Source organism: Oxyura jamaicensis, chromosome 4, assembly GCF_011077185.1.
Source record: "Oxyura jamaicensis isolate SHBP4307 breed ruddy duck chromosome 4, BPBGC_Ojam_1.0, whole genome shotgun sequence".
Classification (NCBI taxonomy): domain Eukaryota; kingdom Metazoa; phylum Chordata; class Aves; order Anseriformes; family Anatidae; genus Oxyura; species Oxyura jamaicensis.
Genome location: NC_048896.1, coordinates 370,998 through 398,854, shown reverse-complemented (window position 1 = coordinate 398,854; position 27,857 = coordinate 370,998). Strand labels below are relative to the sequence as shown.

Genomic DNA, 27,857 nt, shown 5'->3' with positions numbered 1-27,857 from the left:
CTCTCTATGAGGCTCAGGCTGGTGCCTGCACTGATCACTGGCACACAGTCCATAAAATGATTTCCCCATCAACATTTGACTTCCAATTTAGTATCGCCTATGCAGATAATAGAAAGACATCACAAAAGAAATGTAGTAGAAAGTGCAAAAATGCAAAATTACTCTGAAATCATTTATTTGGCTTGCAGGTGGTGTTTGGGCATTGGATCAGTTCTCAACAAAATGGTATGTGGCATGTGTTCTAAGAAAGGCTTTGTTCCTCAGCTGGCTAGTGCTTGATAATAAGCTCACTTCCATAATTTCTTTCTTGACCAGACACTGCAGTTTAAACAATGTTTTGTGGTGACTAGGAGTAATTTTTACAGAACAAAAGAAACAATTGAAAGAAGAATGGAGTAACTTTTTTGCTGTCCTGTTTCTAAGTTGTGTTCTCGTGATTTTTGAGATGTTTCTTCCTTCACCAGGAAGCACATCTGCACATGGTACTGGCATAAACACTTCTGGGTCACAATGAATCAGATGAGCAGAGCTGAGTAATTTGTATAACAGCAGAGTAAACAGCTAAGATGTTGTGGGTGGAAATTTGCGAATGGCTACAGATACTATTAATCTTAAATAAATTACAAATAAACAAAAGGGTGGAATCGATGCAGTGTTTCTATATGTATAAAAACCACCTATTTTAAAACAGTATGCATTGTTCATGTCTATAGGTTCTCTTCATTTGCTCAGGCTATGAAAGATTTGGTGTGCTACTGAAGAATTTTCTTAATTTTTGCTGACTGTTTAGATGAAAAGTTCACACTACACACTTCATTCTGGAACCCACATATGAGCAGTTAATCACCAGAAAACCTGACTGGACAAGGTCCCAGTCAACCCAACTGAACTTTGAAGTTAGCTTGTTTTGGGAGGAAGGTTGGACTAGATGATCTCCAGCAGCCCTTTCCAATACATTTTTTCCCTGTGACTTTGCAATTATAACAGAATGCTGCCTGGCCATCAGATCAAGGGTTTAGTTCTCTGCCATGATTGGCTGGACACTGGATATGTCTGTCTTTGCAGAGTTCCTCTGGGAGGTTGCTCTTGTTTTCTGGCAGGCGCTGCCTCTCTTGTAATGGCAGTTCTCAACCCAGGCATGCCTGAACGGAGGGGAGATGGACTGCAGAGCATGGCTCTGGGCTGCACTCCTTCGCCGGCACACGCACAGCAAAGACTTCAACTCAGATCTGAAGCTCTCATTCAGCCAACAGTAAATGAAGGGATTGTAGCAGGTGCTGCTCATGGCAAACCAGTGAAAAGCAAAGTACAGAGCATTGCTGCTGTGGATAGCCCTACAGGAGATCAACACCACATAGCAGTTCAGAGGGAACCAGCACACAGCAAACACAATCACGACCACCATCAGCATCTTCAGTGTCATCTTCTTTTTCCTCTGATGTGCATAGTATTGCTCCATCGTGATGTCCCCAATGGCATTCCTCAGCCAAAGCTTCTTAGCTACCATGGTGTATGTGATGGAGATCACAAGCAAGGGCAGGACATACAAGAGAACAAAAGTAGTCAAGTCCAAATACTTCCAGAAAAGGTCAGCAGGAGGAGGGAAGCTGGGTAGGCAGACCATTCGTATTGTTCTGTTCCTGAAGATCAAAGAGATAAGGAACCATTAATCCCTCTGCCAAATGCATGCAACACCTGGAGGACAAGCATCTTAAGTGTTCTTGTAGGTTTCAGTAAAGGCACAGAGAGCAGAACTCGTTCAGTAACACAGGCGAGGGCCTCTCTCATTTGAGAACTTCACATTAAGTCTGACCTTTGGCTCCAGGGAAGGTATTTTAAACACATTCCCAGAAAAGAAATAATCATCCATATTAACAATTGTTCACCTCTCTCCTGTGCCTGCTTCGAATGACAGCACTGAATCTCTGAGACGAAATCAACTAACAACAAGCCTGAAAGCAATCTAATTGATTTTCATTATTCTTTTGAGGGAAACTCACTGCCTAGTGAAATATAAGGAAGATTTCTCTGCTTCACCATACTTTCTATTTTAGTAACACAGACGGAGAAATGCATGCATTAGAATCTGTGGGACTTTGGTAGAACTATGTCAAATAAAAAAGCACTGTGTAAAAGTCTTACCCGATATAAAATCTTGTCAAGGTCTGATAAATGGCATGAGGCAATGAGAAGCAGCTGGCCAAAACCCATATGATAATGATGCAAATCCCTCCTTTCACCATGGACATGCGCGGCTTGAGAGGGTGCATGATAACCTGCAGAGAACAACCAATCCAGAGGATTTAAAATGTCCCCAGCTGATAAAAATGAGCTGCAAATGAGCTCTTTCAGCCTCACATTGCAGTTTGAGATGCTGCAGCAGCTCTGCATCCTTCCAGTCTTATAAGGTGGGCAGGAGAGTGTCATCTTAAGGGACTTCTGAAAGTATAAGGGCTGGAAAATGTAAAGAGCTATGTGAGCATTAAATGCTGCTGCTGGCCCTGTGCCCTGAGCAGAAAATCACGTTCAGTGTCACCATCAGCTTGAATTCAGAGATCATGAAAGTTATATGTCCATTGAGCTACATGGCCCACAGATTATTATATTACACAATTAAAATAATAATAATAATAATTAAAAATAGACCTATCATGTCATCCACGCGATTTCTTGGCTGATGAATTTTTTGGCATTTTTTTCTGCATCTTTTTCTTGTCTCATTATAAATATTTATTTAATTGAGCTTCTACAACTCCCCTGGAGCATCTGTCTGCTCTGATACCTCCCAGGACTAACAATATTTTTAGAGTCAAGTGTTGCTTTCTCTTTGCTCAGTGACATCTCCTTACTTCTATTTATATCTCCTTGGGCCAGGCCAGCTAATTCTAGTTCTGAGGAGCTTACTCCACTGCGTTTAACAGCAATTATTTTTTGCTCGTAGTTAAACCAGCATTTCTTAATGCATCGCCATGCTTTGCCATCAACCCAGAATCTGCCAGTTAAAATGCCTCGCTATTGGAATACTGTGCTTTCAGGAGTTGCAAGGTTATTTGTGGAAGGGACAGGCTAACAAACTTTTTGTGGTATAAAAGACAGAAGCCGATGGTCTGTACTCTGGCAGTCACTGTGATTTTCTGGCACTAGATGGAGCACATCCCAGACAATCGGAGGGGAATCAGTTACTGTTTTCACCTTCATCTAGCTGTGTCACTTACCATGTGCTTTTCAGTAACAACCATTACTGCAGGCTCCAGCACTGCAAGCAAAATACACAGTAAGCCCAAAGAGTGTACCTTGCAGAGCCTGCTGTCCCAGGGCACAGCATCTGTCAGCCTTAGCAAAAATGACAAATTTCATTATCCTTCAAGGAAAACCCTGTTTGCGCTCATTGGTTGGCCTATGCAGTTTTTATGGTTGGTATTTGCCAAGAAGTATCGTTTTGCTGGGGAGAGGGACAGCGCAGAGAATTTCTCGTCTTAAGCTGAATGTACTAGCACAGTTCTCTCCACTGCCAGTCCCAGGCATCCCAAAATAATGGGACAAGCCTAACAGTTGTAAAAGTCTTCATATATAAATGCTGAGATAATGTTTGGGCTTGCTGATGTTTGAATATATTCACGCCACGCTTCAGGACACAGTCACTGAGGCAGGAAGGGACCTTTGGAGACCACCTGGTCTAACCCTGCAGAAGGCAGGGCCACCTGGAGTACGCTGCGCCAGACCATTTCTGGATGAGTTTTGGATGAAGACTCCACAACCTGTCTGGGCAGTGTTTGATCACCATCACTGAACAAAAGCAGTTTGTACATCCACCAGCATAAAAGCTAGAATCTCTGCCCTTCATTCCTTAATTCCCAAGACAGCACAGGTTTCCAGTCCTTGGGACTTGAAGGGGAAAAAAGCTATACATTTGGTTCACTATTTTCTAGCAAATACAGGTGTGATGTATATTGCATACCTGATGCCGATCCAGAGCAATGGCAGCAAGAGTCAAGACAGACACATGAACGGAGCAGTACTGAACAAATCGGCTTACGTGACACATCAGCTTTCCAAAAACCCAGGTACTGCTTACAAACCGCACCTGAAGAACAGAGGAAAAAAAAAAAAAAAAAAAAAAAAAAAAAAAGATTAAAATTGTGCATTACCTGAAGAGTCACAAATAGTCTTCCTGGGAATATTTTAAGGAAGAAATATTGTGATACAGTTTTCTTATCCTTTGTAGATGTATTATTATACTCAGGTTTGGGGGGAAATAATGACTGTGCAAAAGTCTCTGAAAAAGAGGTGAGATTTATTATATTGAGCAAACAAATCCACTGGAGTACTGCTCTGTGTATGTCTGTTTGTGTGTGCATGTGTACACATAACGTGGCTATTCTGGAAAACACAAAGAAATCTTCTATTGATTTCTCGATGAGTGTCTGCACGCAAAAACATTCGCTTGTCTCCTTAAAGACAGCTGCATTTTTGTCATTGTTAAAATGTTCGCATTTGTGAATGCCAAAAGTTGCATGGGTTCAAAACTCTGTGAGATAAATTCATGAAAGAAAAACTCTTTGAGGGCACTGAAATAGAGAGCTAGCACCTTGAGTCAGGAGCATCCCCATGTAGCTGCCCTGTGGTCATACAGGTTACGGACCAGCATACAGGATACCCTCTCAGCAGCAGGATACGGAGTGGGACAGCAATGTCTGGCTCTCATGCTGATCTCTGAGCATGGCTCTCATGTCGCATTGTTTGTGATACACCGACAGCAATATCAGTGGTGTCATCTAGCTTACACAAACGGAGAGGAAAATTTTCCCCTCCAGATGAAAAAGCAACTAACACTTTAGAAGCTGGGTTGCCTTCCTTGATCTGACCTCTAGTGTACAAATTTTCCCCCCAGGCATGAAATCCCACTGCCCTTGGGGAGACTGTAGTCAGAGAGAGTTTAGAGCCTGCCCTGAGACCGCGGTGGAAAGGGCACGGTGGCATTTCTTAGAAAATCCCAGGAAGTTGTTGCTTCTTGCGGCTTTCCTACATTATCCCAATTATCCCAAATAACCTGTGGTTTTACTCCCTGCACACAGTTATTCCTTACTGTGCAATGTTTAATATAACTCATTTTGGAAGCAGATTAAGCTAATTTGAACAAGGCACATTTACTACAGAACATAAGTCCACACAGAAAATTAGTCAAGACTAGCTAATGTTCTCAATTAATCTACCATTTTAATCCTAATTAAATTCCCGTAGAGACAGTTCTAGTAGTAATGAGTCTGTCAATGAAACTGTAGCATTTTCTCTTTCTTTGAAGTTGATGTAAAGCTCTAATCTAAGAGGGGTTACAATAATTTAATTATTAGTTTGTAATAATTAACTATTGTGCAAACACTCAGGAGGGCACTATCCTTTCCCTAAAGATGAACAGATGCAAATCTGACCAGAGTAAGTCAGTGAAACACCACCAAAGGAATAGGATCAGTGTAAGGAAAGGTAAATTCAAACTGACAATGTAGTAAATGCTTCTGGAAGGCAGAAGAGCACCATGGACAGCTATGGGCAAGGATGAAAGCAGGAGCATTTGGGATGCTTTTGAACCAGAGGATTTTGTAAAATTCAGCCATACAGACAGTCCTACTTACACATTGTTTATAGACCGGCAGTTGGGCAAGAAGTGCAGCAGTTTATTCTTCCCACTTCACTCTTTATTTTTCTTTCTATAGTTAGAATTATTTAATGACCAAAAGTAAACAAGGGACAACCAGCTCCTAGTAGCAGTTACAGCACCCCAGCCACGCCAAGCTGGCATGGCTCAGTGAGGATCTCAAACTTTCTCCTGCAATCGTCTTCACAAGGAGTGACCCTGCTTGCATTGTTTCCATAGTAAATTGACAGCTAATGTGCTTTCTAGTGTCAAACATGTCCCTGCTCCCTTCCCCATCAAAAGACCAGCAGAACAGACCCATCTTGACATCGTCCTGAAAGCGAGGAAGAAAGTAAGAGAGGAGGGATGCCCCCCAGCAGGTTTTGGGAGGTGGGAGTATGAACGCCCCAGTCCGTGTCTCTGTGTGAGGGGCTGTGGGGGGTAGAGGGGGCACAGCTGCAGCTTGTGCAGGATACAAAAGGAGCAGGGAAAGAGCTGAAAAGAAAGTCTGAGTATGAGCCTGCTACTTTTTGAGGCAGTACACATGCACATGGCCCTGACGGGCAAACACAGGCACCAGCAAACCCCGTGGGGGCTGGATGCATGCCCCCGAATTTGGATGTGCGCACCCGTCCCTGCCTCACAGCCAACCTCCAAGCAGCAGTGAGCCAGAGCTCAGCGTGGTGTGTGTGTGAGGACAGCTCCCTGCCTGCCCCACATCCTCCACAGAGCCCTGCACCCAGCCCCTGGGAGCTTACCAGCGTGAAGGGCGTGTTGAGGATGGTGATCATCACATCGGCAACAGCCAGGTTGACAATGAAAAGGCTGGTGGCTGAGTGCATCCTTTTGTTCTTGATAACCACGTGGCACACCAGCGTATTTCCAAAGAGGGAGATGCAGATGATCACTGAGTAGGCTACTATCAGCAGAGCCTTCACCGTCCGGCTCTGGGACTCGCCCTCATATCTGGTCCCACTGCCAAAGTCCCCCAGGTCCTCCAGGTCCAGATCACTGTGAAAGAAGGATTGGTTTGGGAAGCCGTACAGTGTGGAGAAGAAGCTGGTGGTGTGATTCTCTGCTCTCCAGAAGGGCTTGGAGATATACTGCAAAGGGAACCACGTGTGTCTGCTCATGGCTTGGGAAGCAAAGCTCCAGTGCTGCCTGTGTCCCTGGCACCCTGGAGAGAATGGGGCAGGCTGCACGTTTCTCTGCCCTCCCTCCTTCTGGGGAGCTCAGGTGCTAAAGTCAGCGGTTGCAGGGGTGAACACACACCCTTGCATTTTAAAAATATGCCCCATAGTTGCAAACTACATAGAAGAGCTGATAAATGGGTCCTTTTTCCCGTGCTGATAACACGTCAGCTTAACTCCAGGGATGCTCCAGCTGCTGTTCTTCTTTTCCAGTCCCATATGTCCTGACACAGGAGCTGGTGCAGATGCTGAAATATCAAAGATCCCCAAACACTTTCTTTCTGCACCTAGGAAGAAATCCTAGTGAATATTTTCCTCTGGACACTGTTCTGCTCCTCTCCCACAACTTCTCCTTGGAAAACTGCTATAATGCTTTTCCACATAGTCCTTCACCAATCAGGTCTTTTTCCCAGCAGTTTTCAGAGCTTGTCAGAGCTAAAAAAGCAAGGGAAGCCTTTTCCATTTATTTCCATCCTCAGAGTATCTGTGAGCTATTCACTGGAAGCAGCTTTGCTCAGAGACTGAGTGGTCCCTGCTTTCCCTGTGATATATACAGCCTGCCAGATGACACACTGCATATGAAATAGCCAATAGTGTAACTCTTCCTAGCTTATCCTGAGATGGATTGCAGCCCCACAGATAGACGATGGGAGAGTGTGACATTTGCAGATTCTAGCAGAGCAGCAAAATACAGAGTGGATGTGCCCTTATCTTCCCTGTCTCCTCCTCCTTCCTTCTGTGTACCCAGCACAATAGCTTTGTGGGGTGAAGCGTCTTTACTAAATTGCAGCATCTTTCTCTGCCTTCTAGAGTTTCTGCCTCCAGAGAGCATCTGAAGATTTCTGTCTTCAGATTTCTCCCGGATTTGTGCCTGGCATTGTCCCCTTCTTGGTCCCCTATGGTGCAGAGCACAGTGTAAAAAGTGAAACGCAATGTGAAAATGAGGACAGAAGTTTCGGGGTGCTGCTGACATCCATGGAGACACCTACTGCAGCTCAGCCTGCTGCTGTGCAGGGCAGGGGGAGAGCAGGAGCAAAAGGGTCAGAAGTAGCACAGGCAGAAATCCCTTCTTTTCTTCTTCCCTTCCTCTCCAGGCAACGTCATTTGCAGAGTCTTTTGCTTTAGTGCTTCTGCAATGTGCCCTGCCACTGGGACTGAGCTTGGCATACAGCTGGTTTAGGGCACAAACCTGCAGGCAGGCTGCTGCATCTTCTTCCTCTTCATTTCTGCTGTGTAAGGTCACCAACCCACACAGCCAGGATTTGATCTGGAGGATGATAAATCAAGAGTACTTCCTTCAGAAACATAAAAGGTGTAGAGATGCGCAGGCATGATATCAGAAGCAGAGCTCCTGTTAACAAAGATGAAACAGCAACTGCTTCCCTGCACGTGTCCTCGTGAGATGCAATCTGTCGGAAATTGCTGCTTGTGGCTTGGTGGCGAGCACACACCTGGCAGCACCGGCTCTCCTTGCTCTGCTGCCCCCAGCAGCTCCCCCGGAGATGGGGACAGGTAACCAGCCGCCAGGGTGATGCCAGTCCTCATGCCTGCATCTCTTACATTCCACTGGGAAATCTTCAGGTGTTCAGACTCAAAAAAGTAGCTGGCACTGGCTGTTGGAAGTGAAACTCCATTCCTCCTGTCCTCTTAGAAACCTGTTGCTAGCATTACTCTAATCTCATTACCATGAAATTAGAATGTCCTGACGGGAAGGTCGTTTTCTCTACATCTGGTGATTCATCTCGAATTCTGGTGGTTTGTCCAGGACACTGAATGTCACTGTTACACACGCTGTAAATTTCTTGAAGGCTGAGACAACTTTATATATATATATATATGTACGTGTGTGTGCACCCACAGGGGTCTCCACTGCAACACAGTGTAGGCTGGGGACCTGCACTGGGAATAGACATAGGGCTTCACCCTCAAGTTCCTTCAGCACGTGACTGTGATGTGCTCATTTCCCTTCATTCCCTTTTATTTTCTTGTAATGCACTAGAAGAACAACTTAGCATAAGGTCATTTAGGTACACATTTGAAAACACACCATTTAAAATGACCTAGTGTGCCAAAGGCAGGACTTTCTAATACCAAAGTATTCACTGCAGAATTGATTTATTCTGTCAAAGATTCGAACACTTAAGCAATCGCAAGCTGTTTTGCTGCTGTTATTATCCACTTACAAATGTTCTGAGCTGCATCTTAGTGGACCTAGGTCTACATTATGCATCATTAACTTAACATTTGTGCTCCTCTGATTTAAGTGGAGAAAGCAAGCAAGAAATGCACTTTTTCAAACATACTTTCTCTGTACTCTGCTACTTTTGAATTGCTCAATGTCTGCCTTTATTTCTATAGAAAACTTTTGGCTTTCTCATTTTGGCACTACTTGAGTCAAAATATTTTAAAACTTTTTATTTTCATGAGGTTATATAGCATTTTCATTTTTAGTTATTTCTGGTGTCTAAAAGAAATATCAAGCCATTGGAATTTTAATTGAAGTGAAGACCCATTTTCTGATTAGATCTAATGTAGGATAAGTGATGATGATGGCCAAAGAAATCAGAGCTGTGCTATAAAAATTCAGATCCTTGTTTGGTCAGTAGTCTGGCAAAACTAAAAAGCAAAGAAACAAAACATCAAACCACTTACTTAAAAAAAAAAAAAAAAAAAAAAAAAAAAAAGTTTATTTTGTTATTTGACAGCTAAAATAAGGAAAGGTCTGAACTTCCCAGTTAAAATTTTCCAATGCTCTGCACCAGGTGCTAGTCATAAATCTTATGCTGTTAGCATAAGTAATCTGGTTCAATTCCTATTGGTAACTTTGGAAATCTCCCTGGGAATGGAAAAGTGTTTTTTTTTTTTTTTTGTTTTTTTTTTTTTAAAAAAAAAAAAAGTGTTTCACATCTGACCAGCGCAGCTGAACTGTCTGTTAGGAGAGTAGCTGCATTTGGATCTGTAAACTTTTCAGGATTTCATTCCACTTGGGAATATTAAATCACCAGATAATGAACATTTCCACAAGTCATTGGTACTGGTTATTTTTAAATGGTCTTTTGCTTGCTTTTCACCTTTCTCACCCAGTCCAGTCTCTTCTGACAGCACAATCTTTTGGGCAAAATCACCTTCACTCACAGAGGACGAGATCAGCTGTCATGAGTGAGCCCCTGCACCTCTTGGTTTCATGATATCTTCTTCCAGCCAGGAAAGGTCATGAGAGTTGTTAGAGAAAATCTGCTGCTCTGAAGCAGCTCAAACTTTTGAGACATTTCTCCCTCTTCTTCATGATGTGCAATGGAAAGCAGAGAAACCTAGGGAGAAACCCTGGAGAGAGCAGGCAGGGTCCTCGGGGCACTGTGATGCAGCAAGAAAGGAGTCCAAGACCTGTGCCTGGGGTGTGAGACTAAACAATGGCAAAAGCTAAAACATGGACGTCTGGTTTGAAAACCAAATGTCTCTGCTTTGCTATTCAGAGTTGAAAGCAGCTGGGGTAGATGCAATGTTTCATTCCTTGAACCTGGACAAGAGAGAAAAATACTCAACAGTTAAAATTCTCAAATCTAAATTAGAAAGAAAAAAAATCAATGTCTGTTGCATCAGAGAGCTTTCTGAAAGATTGCTGTTCTCTAGAGAAGCTAACAGTTTGTATTTTTCTATTTTAAATATACAGCTTGAGTAAGGAACAGAAACAATGAGAGCTATGTATCAGTCCCTTGATTTTTTCCTTTGCTCAAAAAGTGTGTCATGGGTAAAAGTTTGCATAGTCCTTGAAAACCGTGATATGGTGATATGGGATTTTTTTAAAAAAATTTATATTTGCTTTAATGTGCTGAGGACACTGTATTCCTCTTCATTTGCAATGACTAGTACTGCTTTTGTGAGTCAGAAATGTCAGATGAACCGACACAGAAATCTTTCAGGACATTACATGGACTTGATAATAAACCCACCGTGTTTGGTCATAACAGAGTGACTACCTCAGGAGTGAATTAAAGAGTGCAGCTCTGGAATTCAGGCAGACCCTGACAACTCAACATCTTAAATGTATTTAGCTTAGGAGTTGCCTACTGTGCAGAACAGCTTCATGTGAAGTCCTCAGTAGACTACAAGCCTTGGCAACACAGAGACACCGAGCAGCAGCTGCTGCTACTGGTCCTGCTGTGCCCTGCTGCCAGCAGCCCCGCTGCAGCAGCTCCTGCACGAGCTGCTCGGCACCCTCCAGCAGCACCACGCTGTGCTGGGCAGCAGGGCTCTCCGAGTGCCCTGGGCTGCTCTGACCTGTGCTGTGCCGCTGGGCACGCCGTTGGGCATGCCTGGTGGCAAGGGAAAGACTTGCTCAGCCCACGGCACTTTGCAACACCAGCCTTGGTCTGCGTATCCCTTCATCCCCACAGACATTATTCATCACAGTCTTGCATTCCCCTCTTGGTAAGTAAGATCCATTGCAGATACAATCTGGCTTTTACGTAATTTAATTTACTGAAAACAGACTTGTAGGCAAAATCATAAAATTTGCCACTCTGAAATAACAACAGCTGCTAACATTTAAATTAGAAACACTCCCTGACAACTAATTCCTTCTATATCTGCTTGACAGTAATAAAGCTGATGGAGGTGTTTGGTGTTGATAGGGTTTGTTTAGGGAATCTAGTAACTCTGCAGTCTGATCTCTGCACTGTGAGCACTTGAATGATTCAGTGCAGCCCTAAAACGAGCCCCTTCTGTTATGTGCAGCACCCTGTATCCCCTGCCAAAGTGAGTCAGTTCAGACCCAGACAGACCCCTGCAGGTATGACCAGAAATGATTACACATCCCACCCAAAGTCTACTGATTTGTCTCAGCATCCAATTAACGCCAGCTCTGATGATGTGGACACTAAAATAAAGCTCTTCAATCATTTAGCATCAGCCAAGGAGGCTGCTGGCAATACTTTTGTCTTTTGGGACTATACGCAGACACTCCAGAGCTGGGGGCCTGGAGAAGATGATTTCTGCTCCAGGCTCCTGACCCACGCGTCCCTGTCCTCTCCAGGCAGAGGAACATCACTGCACAGAGGGGATGATCCTAATGAGGAGATGTCAGAAATCCTGGTGGAGAGGGATTCTGCAGAAAGAAGAGGGCAATGACCACAGAGGCAATGAAGAACATTTAGCTTCAGTGGCTGCTGTTGCCTGTGGTAACATGCCATTACCTAACACCAATGTCACATCCAGCACTGTCACCGACCTGCTAAGTATCACGGAAGTGTCACAGTCTGAGTGCATTGGCTCTCGCGCGCTCTGCTTTCCCTGCACTCCACAGACAATGCCTTACATCATTTCTGCTTTGTTTCAGGTTCTTTCAGCCCCAAATTTTAATGAAATCAAGCTACACTTCTGTCCTCCCTCTTCTCTTTTCTTGCTCACGTGCTCAGAGTAACTGCTGACTTCAGTGTGACCCTGGCACAACCCAAGAACTCTACACACAGGGAGTCTGCGAATATTGGCCTATGACTCAAAGCCTGAATGCTTGCAAAACTGAGGATTATTTAAGACAATTGAGTCCATTGGGCTTTCACTTCTGAGGGAGATAGCAGGAAATAAAGCTCTGTATCTCTCTCCAAAAGACCCTCCATGGCAGGGACTTACTGCAGAGCACTGCCGTCTAGGAGCTCATGCCAAGTCACTGTACGTCCACTGCAAATCTTTCTTCCCAACTAATAGGTTTGATGAGGAGATGGATGAATTTCTTTCCACTGTCTTTAAGTGTACGTGGAATTCCTCGATCCTTTATTGCCAGACTTGTCATGATTTTAGTGGAGGAAGAGTTATTATTAAGAGAACACATTATAAGAACTGAGCTCTGAAGGAGAAGCAAAACCTTATTCCAACCAATTATCTTGAATCGAAACGGAGTTCTGCTTCTGAGAACAATGAACAACGCTGATCTGGGCAATAGTCCTCTCACACCTGGCTGCTCAGGCTGAGCAGCTAGAGAAAATGAAGTGTTGCTTCTGTATTCGTTTTCATCTCTTCTCCCACCAATTTTTGCCTCCACATTGATGGAATTACAATGCTTGATGCTCCCAATGTTGGAAATTGTGCTCAAAAGCCAATTTCAGCTTAAAAAATCTGTGTGCTACTTAGATCACCCTTTGATCCGAAGCCGAGACCTGGTGCAGGCCGACCAGCCCCGCTGGCCCAGGCGGGCGCACTTTGCTTCGCACGAGTGGGTCAGGGGCCGGCAGCTCCCGCGCAGCCCAGGCTGCGGTGGTGCTGCACAGCAGCACCCACAGCCTTCCTGCAGGGGAGATGCCTGCCAGGCAGGGCTTCAGGCAACAAGCCCACAAGTTCTTACACCTGCGGAGAAGACAGCAATTTATACCTGCTTACTCCTTTGACAAAGTGGCATCAGCAAACAAAGAGAGAAATGAATCGCATAATGAGAAAGTGCTGCAAAGGGAGTGGGCAGAGTACAGCTTGTTTATTTAACCATTCCAAAGCAAATGTCGCTAATTAATTTCAAGTCCTCCTTGTAGAGCTATTCTTTCTTCCATTGGAATGAATTACTTGGACGTGAACAGACACCACATGCTTTCAATGTCTTTTAAATTCCTCTCTGTGAGGAAAAACGTGAAAGAAAGGTGCTAGGTACAGACTGACTGTCTGCCGAGGTACTTAATAAAATCTTCCCGAAGTAGCATTTGAGTTTTTACTCTCAGCTTTCCTGGGAAGTAGTGAAATTTTTATCGCATATTGTGGGAAGAATAAGGGATGATCAGATGACCTATGTGGTCTTAGCCAGGATGCTTACACTTGAGTAAGGAACCAAATTTTTTTTTTTTTTTTCCTGATATGCTGGATCAGCTTTTCCCTAGAGAAGACTGACATACAAGCATCCTGTAAAAATAGCCATGGTGAACTGATGCTTGGTGTTGTACTACATGCCTTTGCAATCCAAATGCTGCATTATCTCCATAGCACAGACTGGATTTTGCAAAGGTAACTAGAAGGAATCCAGCACATTTATCCTGCATACTATGAAACATCTAAAATATCTAACTCTAGTGCCTGGAACTAATGCAAATCTTTATCATATTTTGTGCTAAAGCCCTTTGAGTATGTTTGTTACTTTCTTTTTGTTACACCACTTTAATTCAGCACTACCCTTTGCTGGGTAGTGAACAGGATCACAGATCAGGAAGTGAAACACCAAGTGTGTTCAGTAAACTAGTGCCAAGTCTGGCCAAAGTATTAGAGACAGCAATTTGGAATATGTACCATTGTAAACAAACAGAATTGATGGAGCCTTCTATATTGCCAAGCTTTGCCAACAGAACTCCGTGCACCTGCAGCCAACACCACAGGCAAGGCAAAAGCTTCTGCAGCCTCCTCCCAGCACCTCTCTGAACCCTGTGAAGCCACTGCATATCCAGCTATGATGTGCAGAGAAACATGGTCACTGGCCCTGAGGACCGGGGACAAGACAGAGACAAGTCTATGTCCAACTAAATTTGATGTCCACTACAAATCTGAAACTGCACTAGATTAAAAAGAGCTTTGAAGTTTCTGAAATAAAAATCTTACTTGATTTTATTAAAAGATAAAAATATTCAAACATGAACTGAGAGTCCTGATCCTTTAATAAGAAGACAGAAAAGCAGAAGATGAAAACTGAAAGGAAAAGAGAAATAAGAAGCTTTGAAATACTTCTGAGGAAACCCTGGAGGCAAGGATGACATGAGCCACGAAATACACAGTTGCAAAACCCATTCTGGAACATCACATTTCTTTTTCAAGAGGTGACTAGAGAATAAGTGCAGGTTGTGTGTTCTGAAAATGCTGATTTTTAACTGAGAAGCTGAATGAAAGCCAGGACATAAATATAATCAAAGGCAAGCTGAAAATTTAACTACGGACAAGAAAAATTATCCTGTAATAACAATAAATACCTTATTTTCCTTCAGAGTTAAGTATTTTTCTACCCCCCCCCCCCCCCCAAAATAAATAAATAAATAAATAAATAAATTACTTCAGTCTCTCACAGCAGACTGTGGTTGCTGAGTTTATGTGCTGCTAACCCACAAGAGTCTTTTTACAGAGCTACGATCTGGAAGAATCAATGACTTACGAGGAAACAGTCCTGTGCAGGGAGTACATCTTTCAGGCAGGAAAGTCACAGAAGAGGAATAATAAGACACAGAAAACTGCCTTGTCTTGTATATATGGACGTTAGCTCTGGGAGAAGCTCACCTTGATGCATCAATTCTTTCCTTCACCCAACTAGCACTCATCTACTTCACAGCATCCTCATACATCTCTTCTAGTCCAGACATCTCCCACTGGGATAATTACGTCCTTATAACATTCCCAGTCTCTTTGAATGGCTCCTACTCTTTGTTGTTGTTGTTTTAAACATTTCTTGAAATATCTGTGTTTCCAGGGGTAGTTTTTTGAAACATCAATGACTAGTCCTGTTGGGACTAGCTTACATTCACATTACCTAAAAATAAAATTAAAAAAAAAAAAATCTTGCATGCAATCTCTTCTCTCTTTTCAGCTGCATTTCATTCAACTCTCCTACAGTCACAAGAAGTGCAAAACTGACCAATACTTCCCTTAACATTATTGTCACATCCCCATCTGTACTCACTAACATTCCTGCATTTCAAGAACAATATCTACGTCTACTACTTCCTTTAAACATTAGGTGCTTCATTCACATTCCTGAATGATCTGTCAGCCCCTACCTCTCTTTCAAGAGCCAGAAATTTAGGGATAGAGGCCCCATACACTTTATAAGGCAAAACTCACTCTTGCAGAATGTCATATGGCAGTAAGGGCACCGTTAACAGGCTGAGTCCCTTCCCAAAGCAGATGTCTGTGGCTCTGTGATCCAGCTGACTTCCTTGATAAGCTTCAAACCTGGCGTCAGCATTGTTCATTGTGGTGCTTTGCATCTGAGCACCAAGAGTCTGCTACTGGGGGCAAATCCGGCAGGATGCCTGCACACACAGCCCTTGCACTCGCCTCCACAGGAGGGTGCGTGTGGGCCTGGCTCCTCGCTGCGGTCCCTTGGAGGACCAGTGGCTTGAGGAGCTGTTGGCCACCTCCCAGCTACATTTTCCTTCCAGTCTGGGCCTAGACCTCTCTTTATGGAGCTGCAAACTAGTTGCAGGAATCAGAATGAGACCGATGCTTTTGGACCTGATTAAAGGCTTTTTTAAAAAATAAATAAATAAAATAAAAAATATTGCATCTCCCACTGATCCATTTCAGAATGCAGCCCAATCATAGCTGCAGCAGCAGCACAAAAAGATGCTACTACAGTACTAAAAATGAGCTGAAACCTCCTAAAATTACTGTTATGTAAAAATGATACAGGTGCTACTTTTCTGTGTAATATCCTTGCTTTTCTGTTGTTTTATTTCTGGGAGCTTGCCTCTTTTTTTCATTTTTGGGATGGGAGAAAGCCAGGTGGGTTGCATTAGTAGCTAGCCTGGAGAAACTGGGAGAGATTCAGGAAAGGATGTGCAGAGCCCGATGTGCATCATGCTTGGGTTTGGCTCTCCATAGCATCAGCAGGGGTTCCAGGGCAGCTCCCCCAGCTGCAGGCTGGGGTAGGCACCCCCAGGGCCAGGGGCAGCAGCAGGCGTGCCACCATGGCACCAGGAAGACCAGGGTGAGCTCAAAAATGAAATAGCGGATTTTTAAGGGTAGCGACCGAGCTAAGGCCTGTCCAAAAAGCAGGACTATTTTCAGAGTGTGCTCACCCTCTGGTTCCCAGCCAGCTCAGGCAGGTGGGACAAACCCAACCTGGAACTGCCCTGACCCTGGGGAGGAAGCAGGCTTATGCTTGCAAGCATACCTTTCTTAGAGACCTGGGGCCCAAAGACAAAACTGAGCAGTGGGCATTTAACCACAGGAGGTTACTGCAGGGAAGGGCAAGGCTGGAACCTTTCCACTCCAGAAGCATGTGTCCCTGAAGGTCCAAATAGAGGAACAGCACTGATATTTTCAGAGTAACACCAGTAATTTGATGTGATTTAGTGCAGGCATGATTACAGGGTGAATACAGGGTGTATATCTAAAAAAATTACTTCATGAAAGTAAAAAAAGTTCTTGAAGAAGAGAACGTGATTGGCTGGGCCTGGTCCAGCTCTCACTTGTGCCAGCTGTATGCTCATGAAAGCCTTCTCTCAGCTTCAAACCTTTCTGCAAGCCCACCTTGCACTTGGGAAGTTGCCCCTTTTCCAAGAACTGCGTGGTTGGTTTTCTCCCCAGCATTTGAGAGAAGTAGCTTGTGAGTGAAGGAATAACAGGTGAGAATCTGTGCTCATCTATTTCTCTCAAAATGATTTACAGGAGTGTGAGTCCCAAAACGTCCCAGAAGCTCCTCTATACCTGGTCCAACTGAAGTAAGGGACCAGAACTTTTTCACGTTGTGTTACCTGTGAGTCAGTAGGAAGACAGCTCAGCAAGAGTCGTTAGCAAGCTCTGAACTACCCATTGTCCTGGAAACGACTAATATGATAATAGCAAAAATGTTCAGAAAATTAGATAAAGTCATTCCTTTTCTGTTTTGGGCCATTTTGAAAGACTAAGGATTGAGTCACTGAAAGCAAGACCTCATTTGTACAGAGACGCACATGTTAGGGAAAGAAAAATGAGTCAAATTGTCCTAAAGATTTAGCTGTATGATGCTGTCTGACAAGACCTCCTGTGCCTCAAAAAAAAACACCTTTTTTTTTTTTTTAAAGATAGTGTAATTCATTTCTTTAATACTGGTGAATTTCAAATGGAAATGATACCAGTGGGGCTGCAATCATCATGATAAGTAATTTCCTACAAAGACTACAATTGTGTCTAGAAATTTAGGAGGCTATCAGCTTGGAAGAGATGCTTGAAAAGAAGGAACTGTAGAATAAGAGAAAGAAATGAAGTTTGATATTACATTACATCTTTCCTAACACTCAGAGTTTGAAGAGAGATACAAAATCTCTGGAAAAGCTCCTACAAAGGTTTCCAACACAGATTACATCTTCCTGCATTTTCTCTCTTCTCTGTATTGTCAGTAGTTATTTAAACTAAGGAACTTCTCTTCAGGTTGGACAGACTCAGGCATTAAATAAATACAGAATGCTTCTTCAATATTTTATATTTCCTTTGTTCATCAATAGATCATTCAGCCATTGTAGCACTCCTGAAACCCACAGGGGGAAAAAAAATCAGCTTGTGGGAGTCAAAGATAACCTAAATTAGAGATTTATCTCCCCATCCACTTTATGGCTTTTTCATTTGACTCATTACAACTTCACCATGTGACCTTGTGGTGACTTTGGAGTTAGTGCACAAGAGAAATAAGGAATGAAGAAGAGCCATATGCTACTCACTTTCCAGAAAGCTGACCTTGCTGTGTTCATCTCCTCCCAGCCTCCAGCTCCCTTCAAGACCACAAGAGAGAATTTACTTTCAAACAAACAGGGACCATGTGATTTATCTTAGGAAGGGGGGGGAAGGAAAATTAAAAAAAAAAAAAAAAAATCACAAACAAAAAAAATCCCTCTCCTGTAGCTTGAATATTTGAAGAACTGCTTATTAAAAGGCAAGGCTTCTTTTATAAAATAGTAAGTTAATTATTCATCTCCATATAATGAGCACCTGGGACTTTGTTTAATGTCTCAGACCAAGAACAGCTGTGATTATATTGACAACAGCAAAAGTGGCTGTCCTAGGGAAAAAAAAAAAAAAAAAAAAAAAAAAAAAAAAAAAAAAAAAGTGCTGCTTTAATACTTCTCTGTCACTGGCACCAAGGAGGAGGTTAATAGAAGAGGGATCTGCTGGAAGAAGGTGATTTATGTACTTGCTGTGCTGTATTGCTTTCCTTCAGCTCAGCTGAGTTAAAGGCATTGTTGGAAGCACAGCTCTACTTTAAATGGCATCCCAGCACCTCAAAAGATGCGAGCAAAGACTAAGCCAAAATAAAGATGCACCTAATTTCTCAAAAGCAGCTTAGGGGTGAAAAGGGTTATTTTTATCTTTAGTTTTAATCCTGATCCTTTTGAAATGAATAGCAGTCTGTGTTTTTTTAAACTTTCCCAGAATTTAGCCACATGAAAGATCAAAAATAAAAATCTGATTGGGAACAGGATGTCTTATTTCATACTCGCAAAACAACAGCGCCTCTAGCACTATCCAAAAAAGGTTTTATGTGGCTCACCACCAGTGTATCTCTGATTTGCACATAAATCTTACCTCCAGGAGATATTAGAGATTTTTAATTATAGACAATGAAGCAAAGAAGCCCTGGATCACATCCAAACTTCTCCCAAGCTGGGCAGAGGGTTCTGCATCTGGCACTTTTTAAAACCCTTTCAGCCCGCTTAACAGGATAATGCTCAAACAACCTTGAGAGTCTTGAATGAAAGTGGCTATCAGTGAAAAGTTATTATTATCAGCAGCACCATCTCAAGTTGCTGAATCTCAGATGCTAGTACAGAATGTCTCAATAATTAAATATTGTCTCTTTCTGAGTCACTTTGGAACATTTGCTGTGACTCAGCCTGAAACAAAACAAGAAGCTTCAGAGGTCTGCAGACAAAGGATGCCTTTTTCTTCCCATGATCTGTAGTTCTGCCTTGACATATACTGGGTAGTACACTTCTAGAGCAAATGCTGAGCAGGTACAGTTGCTATAAGGTAAAAGCTGTAATAATCATGTCCTAAGCAGCTGGCCACATTTTCAAGAAGATCGAGAAGTCCCATACATGTGAGGAAAAGAAAAAAAAAAAAAAATCAAAGACAATGCATCTGCATAAACATTTGGTTTACGATATTTATTTGTTTTCGTTCCATTTCTGTTATAGTAAAAAAGCAGGCTAAGTGGAGACAAAAACAGCCCTGAATTTCCAGCCTCCAGCTTGGTCGATCTGTTACTAATTAACATTTCAGACAACAATGATTTTTTTTCCTCTGTTTTCTATGCAAACAGTTTCTCATAGCTGAAACACAGGGCTCAGAAGGTGTGCTGATGTCTATTCTGAATGCTTTGATAGCAAAGAAAAGCATGTTGTGGAGTGTTAGTGAGGAGTATCTGTGCAAACAGATGTTTGATAGCATATTGGAAGGGGCTGGACAGGGGTTATCCAGGGCTGGAACAACAGTTGGACCAGAAGCACCAGACTGAGGTAATCTGCCACAAACCTCTGACAAACAGGGGAGAAGGTTAATGCTTCCAGGCCAGCTGATGTTGGCTTGGAGCCTGGGTGCAGAAAGTCAGGAGTGAGATGCAACTGAAGAGCTTTTGTGGACGACACTCAGCCAGAATAACAGGGGCTCTTCCTGGTCCGCATGGAGTCTACTTGGCAGAGAAAGAACATGGACCAGAGTCCTCTACTACTGATGCCTTTAGATGACTTTTCCTAAATGCTTTTTAAGGGTTAGTAATGACATTGAAAGTTATGCTATCTGGCTGAGTGTCTGGGGTGAACTCCAATTTTCTTTTCCATGCTGGCTGCTTTAGTAAAATAATGTATATAATGTTTATATAATTATGGGAAAAAAAAAAAAAAAAAAAAAGATAATAATAATAATAATAAAAAAAGTTAAAAGAAGATTGCCTTGACTAGAAACTCAGGGCTTATATTTGATGGTGCTCAGAGAATCAAAAGTATTTCCTCCATGCTACTGCAGCTCTGAAATTAACAGCTTTGTGGGCTTCTCAGTGACATTCATCACCATATGCAAAGCTCAGCTCCCACCATCTTGGGCTGCAGCTGTGCACACTTGAAAGCAGCCCCAGCACCAGGGGCTTGCAGAGAAGGCCGGGCTGGTGGCAGGCTGCTCGCCTGGCCAGGCAGAGCACCCCGGCGGAGCGGGACTGGAGGCCAGCCCTGGGCAGCACTGGGGACGGGGAGGCTCTGCTGGTGGCTGGACTCCATCTGAGCGCTGAGCCTGGTCCTGCCCAGCCACCAGGCAGCAGTCACATCCCAAGGGCAGCTGCCACCTCCAGCAGCCAGTCAGGTCAGTAGGGAGCTGCTTTCTATGCCAGGAACATGAATAGGGGTAATGCTACAGAAACCAAGAGCTAACATGGACATTTCCCATTCCTCTGTTTCGTGTAGTACACTGCAAAAGAGAGACACTTCATCGTAAGCAAGAACTTAGTACTCTCCAGGTTCGTGTGGCATGGGAATTGTTCCCTCCCAGTCCTACCTTTCTGCAGCTGAGCTACCTCCTCATCAATATGTGACTGTGCCTGATAAAACACGCTTGCCAGGAAATATTTTGCACTTGCCCATACAGAATGACATATGAGACACCTTATCTCTGCCAGACTTGAATATTATTTATATATTAGAGAAGTTAGAAAATATATGTAGGAAGGAGATAAAACAGCAATCTGGTAGACCTTGGAATACACGACAAGTTGCACACCTTATCTAAGTTATGTTTTTTCTTCTTGTGATATTTATCGAGATGCTGCCACCCATCATGACACAGGGAATCAGCGTTTGGTTTTCACTCAGTGCCGCAAGAAATGCAAGTTGGGGAATTCAGCAGTTTCCCATCAGTCTGTTCTGATAAAGCTCCCTGGAGCCTATGAATAGGATAAAACAGTTTTTCTAGAGCACATTCCTCAATATATCAGTTAATATGATGGTAAATTTTATCCTGTTCATTGACAACTGTGAACAAGCGTATATTTGTAAAGTGATGGCACGTTTTGACTAGCTGCAAGAATCTCTAAGTTCTTCTTTTTTCTCTAATCACCATCTCAGTTAAGTAGAAGCAGTCTACTCTTAATAAGTGTAATGAATGCTCCCCACTTGCCAGACCTAGAAGACTCTTCAGGAATAGGTTGAGTACCAGCCCGTGTTGGTAGGTGAGGGACTTGTCTTTCCCAGGCCACTCACTGGTGTCTGACTACTTTCTAGGAGTCTAGTTTTGAAGAGGAATCCTTGACTCCCTCCATGAATGGTTTGTTAGAAGTTTTGGCTATTGGATCTGGCAGCTCACCACAATTTGCCCACAGACAATGGAACCATGGGTCATCGTGTAGGTCTCTCATAGAGGTGTGAGATAAACTCAGATCACTGCTTAAGAGATGTCTACTTGGAAACCACTCATATGAGCTGCAATTCTGATTTATGACTAGGTTTGTTCTGGGAACCTCGTTCCCTGTCAAAGCCCCTGAAAACTTTCATTCGGGTAATTCTGTGTTGCCTCACTAAACTATGCTCTGCAAGTTTATGTAACCACATTTTGTCATAGCCAGCTGAGTAGTGCTACGATACATAACATACATAACTGAGGGAATACCAGGGAGGAGCTTCCTCAGTGACAGTTAAATATGTCATTTTTGTATTTTCAAGATGTTTTAGCTACAAAAAGCCAAATGCCACAGGTAGATGACCTGTTGGAAAGATTCTTTATCACCTAAAACAAATTATTTGTTTTCCAATTCACAGAGTAGAATCTCCTTTCCATTACTTTAAAACAAAATACGCAGGAATCAGCTGACTTTCCTCCATTCAGTTTACTAATTTGTTTAGCTTGCAGAAAACTGGACAATTGCCTTCATCATCTTGCAGTCTAATTATAGACCCCAGAAAGGTGTGAATGAACATATGTAAACCTTCAGGTGGGGTTCATCAGACTTTAAAATGCCTTATTTCCTTCTCCCTAAACTACACTTCAAAGCATAACCTCCTGAGTGAGCTTTCATTTAAATTATTTTGGGCAGAGCATTCATATCCATGGCTGGTTTCACAGGAGGTGCGTACATGCTAGTTTGTGCAAATAAGATGAGTCCAGATAGGGCTTAACATGAGGATCATTTTTAATGTATTGGAACAGAAAATTCCAACTACATGGTTATCTTTTTGGTAGCAAGTATTTTCTACACGTGTTTTTACAGACAAGCAGAGTGAAATCTCAGCTGCCGTCAGACCCTGGAAGCCTGTACAATGCTTGTTAGAACATGTGCCTTACAGTCACAGCCCAATTATACAGCACCTGGAAATGGTACGGGCTGAGCAGACAGGAAAGTCTCAGAAGCCGTTGCTTTTTGAACTTTTAAAAGACTCCTTAACTGCAAAGAAAGAGCTCATAGCTTGTTGCATAGCTCTTAGCAAAAGGAATTATTTCTGACATACTCATTTTCAGATTTACCCTTGGGCTGAAATGATTGAGAACAAGCTGAAGGGTCCCAGGCTTCTCTGAACATTTATAAATGATGCTGGTTTCTGCATGGAGGGAAAGTAATCTAAAAGCAAGTACCAGAATAAATATGTATGGCTTCCAGGCGAGCCAACGCTCACAAGGCTTGCAAAGCAGTGAGAAACGTGTGAGAAAAATGGCTGATTATACATCCAGTACTGTGGGAGAGAGATAAAAATGGGTGAGTGAATGAATCTGGGGCTTCATCAATCCAATCTCAATTTAAAACTTTCAGTTTAAGTAACAGCTAGATAAGGACTGAGAGCTTAGCCATCAAGAGGTGAAAAACTGTCTACTTTGCAGACACAGGAAACAGAATCTGTACCAGGAATTGTTTCAGCAATTGTTAGAAGAGTTAGTTGTTCAGGCAGAAAGTGGTTCTTCCCTAAAGCAGCCGAGGCATCTTTCTGGAGTACAGGTGTGGGTGTAGGACAGTCCAGCCGGTAATCGAGTAATACTGGTAGAGTGCTCACAGACCTTTAGATGGAAAGTACTTAATTAAATGTAATCACTCTAAAAATCACCACAAATGTTACCACAGTGCTCTTCTGAAACACGAGAGGGTTGATGTTATCTTCAACACACGGCCTGAGCTCCTGGCAAAATGCGGCTGAGGTGACTGCGCAGCACACATACGCTGAAGTCGGCCAAATCTAACAGTAAAGTGGGAGACTCAAACCCATGCACTTCTTACCAGCATTGTGAAAATAAGGAGGTGGGCAGTGGAGAGAGACCCTTGTCCCAGGAGCACTAAGGAGAGGCCAGGGGTGCTCGCCTGCTGCCCGCCGGGCTGCGCCAGGCTGCAGCACCACAGCAGCTCCTGCGCCCGGCAGGGAAGGCAGGCGGGAGCGGGTGGGGAGCACCGGAGGGTCTTCATGGAGGAATGGATGCTGGGGTGTGCGAGGGATGGTGTCCCTGGAGGGTCCGTATGCCTGAGGGCAGCTGGAGGGGCATGCTCTCCACAGAAGAAACATCAGGGGAGGCAAGCGGGATGCTGGGGAAGGTGCATTTCCCGGGAAACTGCCCCCTTCTGTTCACACTGCAGGTGCCAACTTCCAAAAAAGGCCAGACACTGAGCCAAAAAATTCAGTAGAAGAGTCAGTAGAAGGTGGTCTGAAAGAGAAGCTTGTAGTTTTTCATAATTTAGTTGGTTTCTCCAGAGTTGGCAGTATTCATGGCATAAATCACCGATCCTGATTTCTCTGAACACGTGCTTTAAACACTTCTTGGACACCATGGCAGCACACGAGCATGGCCTGTTCCATCCAAGCATCATCCCACGCCACTCACTCCCAGCTATAAACCCTCTCAGCTGTATGAAGGTGTCCAGTTATGAACAGGCACCTAATACATAGCTGAGGTCAGCCGCATTTTCCCCTGGTAATAATATACACTTCCCAAATATTTACAAGATCTAGATGTGGCATTGTCATGGCAACACACCTCTAAAAAATATACGCCTTTTTTTCTAAGATTCACAGTTTAGAGAGAAGAGGCGTTAAAGCTTGACATTACAAATCACCCAAAGGGACAGTTCAAGGTGCAGGAGAACAGGGAGAAGGAGAGGGAGGGAGGGGTAGAGAAGCAGGATACCCTAGAAGCAGTGGCCAGTGAAATGGGTCCTGGTGGGTATGCAGGGATGGACCCAACAAACAGCTGCACTCATGAAGCAGTACTGATACATTGGGGGGGTTGGAGAGTCAGATAAATAAAGCAGTGGAAAGCAGCCTAAGAGAAAAGGATTAATAAGAAAGCCATAGTACAGCTTCCTTGAATAGCTAGAGAACTGTCGGAGACCACAGACCTACTGAAGTGGTTGTATGGATCAGGATATGGGTATTAGGTTATTGCTGAATTGTTTGCAAGACTGATAAAAGACGGGCAAAATCTGAGAAGGTGTTTGGTTTGATTAGGTTCTATTTGGGCAAAATGGAATTTTGAAAAATTTGGAATTAAGAATGAAATTCCAGTGTGTAACTGAAAAGCCAACATCACCTATTTCTATTTAAATTCTTAGAAAATAATATAGCTAGCAGCAATTTATACCTGAAGCCTTTTGTAAACTCAAAATGATGACTGCTTCCTTATAGTGCCTTAGGCTATGGTATGTAGGCATTAACTACTATTTTATTGCAACTGGTGCCCTTGAATGCTTCCACCCATTGCATTACCTTGGCTGAGCTGAATAATCCAAGACTCCTTTCCCCCAAAACCCTCTAATTCTAATGTGAGCTTTGTAAACAGTCTTCAGTTTTTTATCACAGCTCTGAACACGGTGGCTTACCTTCACCGTGATTTATCTGAGTTTCTCAAATAGGTGAAATATGCAGCCACGTCTCACATCCTGAATCATTGCTGACAATGATTGGATGGTATGATGGATGACGGGCCTTCTGGGAATGTGTTGGCTAATGAAACATGGCAATCAGTTTTATCAAACCTTTGTACAGCTTCACCTGAGGGAAATCACATAACTCAGCCGTGACACCAACAGCAGATTTTCCAGAGGCCTGCTTACAAAACAACAGTAAAACCTGATATTTATTACGTCTACAATTTGCAATTTCACACTGAACCCTCCAGCCTGTGGAACCCATTCATCCTAGGAAAAGAGCATCCATGAGGAAACCATTTCTGAGCTATGCATCTGCAATGGCATCGAAAGCTTCAGAGCCATGATTACAATAGCTGGAAGCATCTCGTCACACGCTGGGCTGCTCATGCTGGCCATGAGCATTGCCAAGGGATCCTGGCTGGTTCTTCCAGCCTGACTCACTAAGCACCTGCAAGCTGAGGATCTCGAAAGTTTGCAGAGAGAAAAACAAGAGCTATGAGCTATTCCGTTAAAAAAGCTTGCAAAGTCTTTAGACAGGGTGCAGAAGGACGAGGAGGCCTGTAGAAGCCAGAGAAGGTTTGGGCTCAGGAGAAAGTGGAAGCTGTTGTGCTAAAACTTCAGGATGTTCCCTGGCACTTTTTGGAAGGCTGTCTTGATTCAGTACCAATGGCTGCAGAAAAAGGACCAACTCCAAGTCACTGTGGGTTCTAGTCCTGGCCTGACCAGTTCACTGCCTCTTTAACCTCAAGCATTTGTTCCTGAGGTAACCTTCAGGTATGAGAACAGATAACGTCTCCTTATGGAGTACTTAGATTGCTAGCATTTTATAATAACAGATACGCTTACTCTGTAAGTCACAGATGACAAGAGGGATTGGGTAAATTCCTGAAATGCAAAGGAGTAAGAGATGGTGTGAAGAACTTGCATCAAGACTGTATGATACCGTTTTTTGAAAAAAACAGTTTCAGTTATATCTTGTAAAAAATAAATTAAACATTCTGGTAGCATCAAAACATCTTTGGAAACTGAAGGAATCCTTTCCATTTCCTGTTGTGAACAGCTCTTGAAAGAGATTTCATGGTTGTGACATAAAATTATCTATTTTTTTTTCAGAAATCAGAACTGAAATGCATGTTTCAGTTTTACTGAAGCAAATACTTTCACTCATGTTTTTGTTTAGTTTTGTTTTTTGGCAGGGCGGTGAAGCAAAGAGATTACAACTTAAAATTTTGGCATGTCTTGAGAAACAGATAATGGTCTATGGTCACCATTTTTCAGCTTTACACATAGCTGTTTTTGTAACAGCATGGCAAGACAGAAGTTGGGACCTTTTCATATGAAAACTGTACAATCCTCATGCAGGGTGGGAGATCCCCCAGTGGACCTGGGGCTGGCAGAAACTCAGAGGACAATGAGAATCCCCGTGTGGCTACACAGCTGCTTTAATAATATATGCTGTGCAAATGTTGAATGGGCTGCTGCAAAATGTGTATTCATAAGCATCTGTACATTCATTTACAGATACAATGTTGAACACAGGACAAATTGCAGATTACATTTAAAAAAAAAAAAAATCTATCCCCAAAAGGATTATTTCTTTTGCAGTGGGAAGAAGAAGCAGAAGGGCAGCTTTCTGGGGTCATGTGCCAGTCGTAACTTAATTATTGTCTGTTCACAAAGTATTGATGAAAGAAGATTGACAATTTTTTCAGTTCAGTGCACCACAAATGAGTTGCTCTGGATGAGCCAGCTCTGCAGTGCTTTCAGCGAAGTGTAATCCAGCTAACAAGTCACACATTTTTAAAACCCATGTCACTATTACACTTCCTGCGGTTTTGTTTTTTAACAAATTCAGAGTCTATAAATTCAGAGTCACAATCCCTATGTTTAGTCTTGTTCAACACATTAACGTTTGAACAGACAACTCAAATGTAACTCTAAATCATTCAACCCACCATCTTCCAGCCATGGCAATAGCCAAGATCTGCAGAACAGCTGACCTGTACACACCAGAGACGATGCTACCAGAGGGGACACACCAGCGGCCCCCCCGGCATGGTGATGTCTGACGTGGGCCCTTTCCACACCTTGCTCTGACCGGTGAAGAGGCGCCAGCGGCCCCAGGCAGGCAGCCCCAGGCAGGCAGCCCCTTCCCGCAGCACTGCTGCTGCCCCTGCGAAGGAGCACGGAGGGAGGTGGACACCCCGCGCTCTGCCAGCACCCCGAGCTTGTTTGCTGCTTGTTTTTTTTCTCTTGGAAAAAAACAGTCTGACCAAAAGCAGGCAGCTGCTCTGTGCTTACCCCGAAATGCAAGCTTTTGTTTGAATAAAATAAGTCCTAAATATGAAAAATAGGGGTTTGATAGGAAAGTGCCACAGGCAGGGTGTTGTGGAAGCTCGTTATGACAGATTCCAAAACTTCCTGCCACATCAGTATTCTGTACTGATAGAGATGCATTTTCTGTTATTCTTGATGATGCTGAATAACTTGAAAACTGTCC

At 43.3% G+C, this 27,857-nt stretch overlaps 1 protein-coding gene and 2 long non-coding RNA genes across 3 annotated transcripts; 1 reads left to right on the top strand and 2 right to left on the bottom strand.

Annotated features, from left to right (window-relative positions):
• Positions 1 to 316: 316 nt before the first annotated feature.
• Positions 317 to 9,678, bottom strand: LOC118165526 (probable G-protein coupled receptor 83). Its single transcript, XM_035323593.1, has 4 exons — positions 6,391 to 9,678; positions 3,959 to 4,084; positions 2,143 to 2,276; positions 317 to 1,640 (listed from the first exon to the last, which is right to left on the bottom strand). The coding sequence occupies exons 1-4, from the start codon at positions 6,763 to 6,765 to the stop codon at positions 1,016 to 1,018; spliced, it is 1,260 nt and encodes a 419-aa protein (XP_035179484.1). The 5' UTR covers positions 6,766 to 9,678; the 3' UTR covers positions 317 to 1,015.
• A 32-nt stretch (positions 9,679 to 9,710) lies between these two features.
• LOC118165528 lies at positions 9,711 to 18,520 on the bottom strand. The gene is made up of 3 exons (XR_004750095.1): positions 18,195 to 18,520; positions 11,754 to 11,926; positions 9,711 to 10,339 (listed from the first exon to the last, which is right to left on the bottom strand). It is a non-coding gene; the product is annotated as an uncharacterized LOC118165528 (long non-coding RNA).
• Positions 18,521 to 19,809: 1,289 nt separating this feature from the next.
• On the top strand, positions 19,810 to 26,708 carry LOC118165527. Its single transcript, XR_004750094.1, has 3 exons — positions 19,810 to 19,988; positions 25,340 to 26,131; positions 26,163 to 26,708. It is a non-coding gene; the product is annotated as an uncharacterized LOC118165527 (long non-coding RNA).
• The last annotated feature ends 1,149 nt before the right edge of the window (positions 26,709 to 27,857 follow it).